The sequence below is a fragment of the Octopus bimaculoides genome, chromosome 1, assembly GCF_001194135.2.
Source record: "Octopus bimaculoides isolate UCB-OBI-ISO-001 chromosome 1, ASM119413v2, whole genome shotgun sequence".
NCBI classification, from domain to species: domain Eukaryota; kingdom Metazoa; phylum Mollusca; class Cephalopoda; order Octopoda; family Octopodidae; genus Octopus; species Octopus bimaculoides.
The window spans coordinates 110,579,412-110,582,953 of NC_068981.1; the positions used below are offsets into that span (position 1 = coordinate 110,579,412).

Sequence of the window (3,542 nt, forward strand, 5' to 3'; positions counted from 1 at the left end):
GGATTTATTCCCTCTCCTCAGAACTGGTCAGTTACCTAGGTGCCTCCTTTGCCATCAAACATTGACCAACGAAGCAATGAAACCTTCACGCTTGAAGTACAACTTTGGTGCAAAGCATTCTGAGAAGAAGGACAAGCCGTTATCATACTTTTTGCATCTGAGCTCCTCTTTCAAAAAGCAAATACAAACGTTCAATACGCTACTCCAGGAAACTAGTAAACAGGAGAATGACGGGTTGATTGCATCGTACAACATTGCATTACTTGTTGCTAAGTCTGGGAAGTTTCACACAATTGGAGAAACATTACTTCGCCCAGTTATTGAAGAGGTTTTGTCAAACGTTATGCACGAAAACCCGATAACATTATGAAGAAGATCCCACTTAGTAATAACACAACTTCTCGACGCATCCATGAAATGGCCAACGATGTCAAACATCAGCTCATTAATATTCTCCAGTGTTCTGAAATTTCTATACAAGTGGATGAATCAGTTGTTGTGGGCAATCAATGTTTGATGATGGTATATGTTCGGTATTTAAGCGAAGACCTTCAACCTTGTGAGGAATTGTTGTTCACAGAGAAATTGCCGCTTGATTCAAAAGGTGCAACTATTTTTCACATTCTCAAGTTTTTCCTTTTTAAGCATAATATCCTACTCAGTAATATTCTTGCCTGTGCGTCTGATGGAGCCCCTTCAGTGATAGGGAGATACAGAGGTTTTTCATCTTTCTTAGAGTGTGAAATTTCCCACCAGGTACTAACTGTTCATTGCTTGGCACACCGGCATCATTTAGTGGCAAAAAATATGAACAGTAGATTGAATGATGTGCTAAAGTTAGTTATCAAGACTGTGAACAAATGGAAGTCCAGTCCCTTGTCTGATCGAATTTTCCGTCAACTATGTCTGAGAAATGATGAGGACTATACTAAACTCTTATACCATACCGAAGTGCAAGTCTCCTCGTTGTCACAACCAGTCCAATTTGGACTGTTTCACATAATCATATCATTCGTTGAAGATACTCCACGCTCCGCTTCATTGATGACTGCAAGGTGCGATATCTTTTTTCTTTGTGATATATTCACAAAATTAAATGATTTGAATATGATATTGCAAAGAAACAGAAAATTTCTCGTTGATTGTAAATCATTTATCACTACATTCATTTAGAAATTGGTATTGTATATGACTAACATTTCAAAACGTCAGTTCCATCAATTTCCACAACTTGATTCTTTGAAAGATGAATTGGTTGATGAAGACTTATCTACATATCGCAAATATTTACAATCATTGCATGATAACGTGGTGAACCGATTTCAAGATGTTATTGCGCTGAATATTCCAAATTGGTATAGCAAACCGTTTGAGGTCAATGCAGTCGATTGCGAGGATGATGTTCAGGAGGAATTGATAGCGTTACAAAATGACAATTGCACCACAATGCGATATCGCCGTAATGGCAAAGAAAGGTTGTGGTACCATCAGAGTATATTGAATTCCTACCCCAGTCTGTGGAAACATCTGAAATTATTTTGCTTGCCTTCACTTCCTCATACCTGGTTGAATCTGGTTTTAACCATGTTGGAACTTTATTTTCCCATAAAAGAATTGAACTGGATGTGACACAACGAGGAGACTTGGGGCTAAAGTTGACAAGTTTGAAACCGAATGTATCTGCACTAGCTGCATCGCACCAGACACATGGTTCTCATTAACTATTTTTGCATTGGTAGTTCTGATCAATGGTTCTTTTGGGAAAAATGAAAATCAGTGTAAAAGAAAGCACAAGTTTCCAAAAGTTAATCTGTCTGCATAATATAGAGTTAACGTTAGAATTTTATTCACACTAATGGCATAACTAAACCCACAATAAGTGATTTGAAAACAACCGCATATTTAGTCCAAACGGCACTAACAAGGCAACGACTCTACGATATAGTGTGTGTCAAATGATACGAGGGGGTTTTCCTAGGGGATTTTGTGTTGGTGGGGGGTTATGTCAGGTTTTTTTTTTACACAGGTGGGTGATGGAACATTTTTTGGCCAATAAATGGGCGATATTGCAATTTTGTGCGAAAAGTTTGGGAAACATTGGTTTAAAGCATTTAGATTTAAACCTTTTAGCGTAGTTATAATTTTTATTTTTAATGAAAATATATAAAATTCTGTATAGTATGCTTAGTCTTGCTTTTACAAAGTTTACACTTTTCAATAGTTCCATAAAGACAATAGTTAGAAGCCCTGAAACAAACAACAACGACAGTAAATACTGAACACAATATTCTAAAACATGTTGCAGTCTAGAGCTATACTCCGTAAACAAGTATAATATCTTGGTAAATATTACTTTAATAGTAGTGAGGTTTGCAGTAATGTCTAGTGTTATTCTTTCCTGTATAAATCTTCATTTGGTGAGGCTTGACATCTATATTTTCCATTACAGTTAACAGTATCTGTTTTGCTATTTACTTTCATTCAATTAGTTTAATTTCTTCCGTATCAAAATTTCACTTTCATTGTCTTAAGCCCCTATATTTAGAAATAAATGTCATGTTATACCTTTAGCATGTTCTAGCTCGACCAGAGTTACAATGATTTGTATTCGTGTGTAAAGAACATACAAATAAAGAATAGAATCCCATTCACAAACCCTCATTCCAAATTTTATAATTCATTCTTAAGATTAAAAATAAAACAACTTTCAATATTTCTTGTAAAAACAATGTATGCTTTGTTGCTTTTCAAGCTGCATCGACAGTGCATAAATGATTAACGTGCTGTTCTACAATATATCTAAACATATAATGTACAGTAAATGCTACATGAATGGATAACAGTATGTACCAAACACTGCTTAAACATATGGCTATGTACAACAAAAATCACTCAAACAAATAACATTAAGGGGCACTTCATTGAAATTAGCTGTTATATCAATATTTAGGCATAACATATAACTGAAAAAAGTGAAGGAAGTTATGCATTAATATCGCTTCTACTAAAGCAAGTTACTAAAGTAAGTTACATTCTTGAAAAAGTCAAGTCGTTTCCATAATATTTCTGCCTTTGGAGCGCTTGAAAATTTTTAACAATTTCTCTGGCTCTTTTCGATCTTGGTCTTCGGACCTCCGATGCTCCAAAATAGAATTAAATTTTAATGTAGTCCCATTCAACCCCATTTGTTGGGCTCTGTAGTTTTGATGGTGTCCACCTCCTCACCAGGATATGGATGCCCTTAATATACAATGAGCTCGAACATCTTTGAAAGATTTATTTTATAATCTTAATGATAATTCACACACTCTCCTCACTGGGCAAGCCCAATGAAAGTCATTTTAATCAGTGGCGTAGCTAGAGTGTGTGCCACCCAGGGCGGCCATTCAATTAGCCGCCCCCCGTCCCTCACAAAAAATACATATTGTACAGTGTCTCACTCTTAAAGTGGGTGTCTTCTACTATAGCCTCAGGCCGATCAAAGCCTTGTGAGTGGATTTGGTAGACGGAAACTGAAAGAAGTCCGTCGTATATGTATATAT

The 3,542-nt window shown here is 36.1% G+C and overlaps 1 protein-coding gene across 1 annotated transcript; it reads left to right on the top strand.

The window, feature by feature from the left end:
* The first annotated feature begins 366 nt into the window (after window positions 1-366).
* LOC106874251 (SCAN domain-containing protein 3-like) lies at window positions 367-1,629 on the top strand. The gene is made up of 2 exons (XM_014921907.1): window positions 367-1,050; window positions 1,174-1,629. Exons 1-2 carry the CDS (start codon window positions 367-369, stop codon window positions 1,627-1,629), a joined length of 1,140 nt encoding a protein of 379 aa, XP_014777393.1.
* Window positions 1,630-3,542: the final 1,913 nt, after the last annotated feature.

What these genes read in the sequence shown, in the direction of transcription:
- LOC106874251 (XM_014921907.1), top strand. Translation starts at nt 367, where the DNA reads ATGAAGAAGATCCCACTTAGTAATAACACAACTTCTCGACGCATCCAT. An exon ending in GCTCCGCTTCATTGATGACT is followed by an intron (nt 1,051 to 1,173) that starts GCAAGGTGCGAT and finishes ACATTCATTTAG; the next exon opens with AAATTGGTATTGTATATGAC.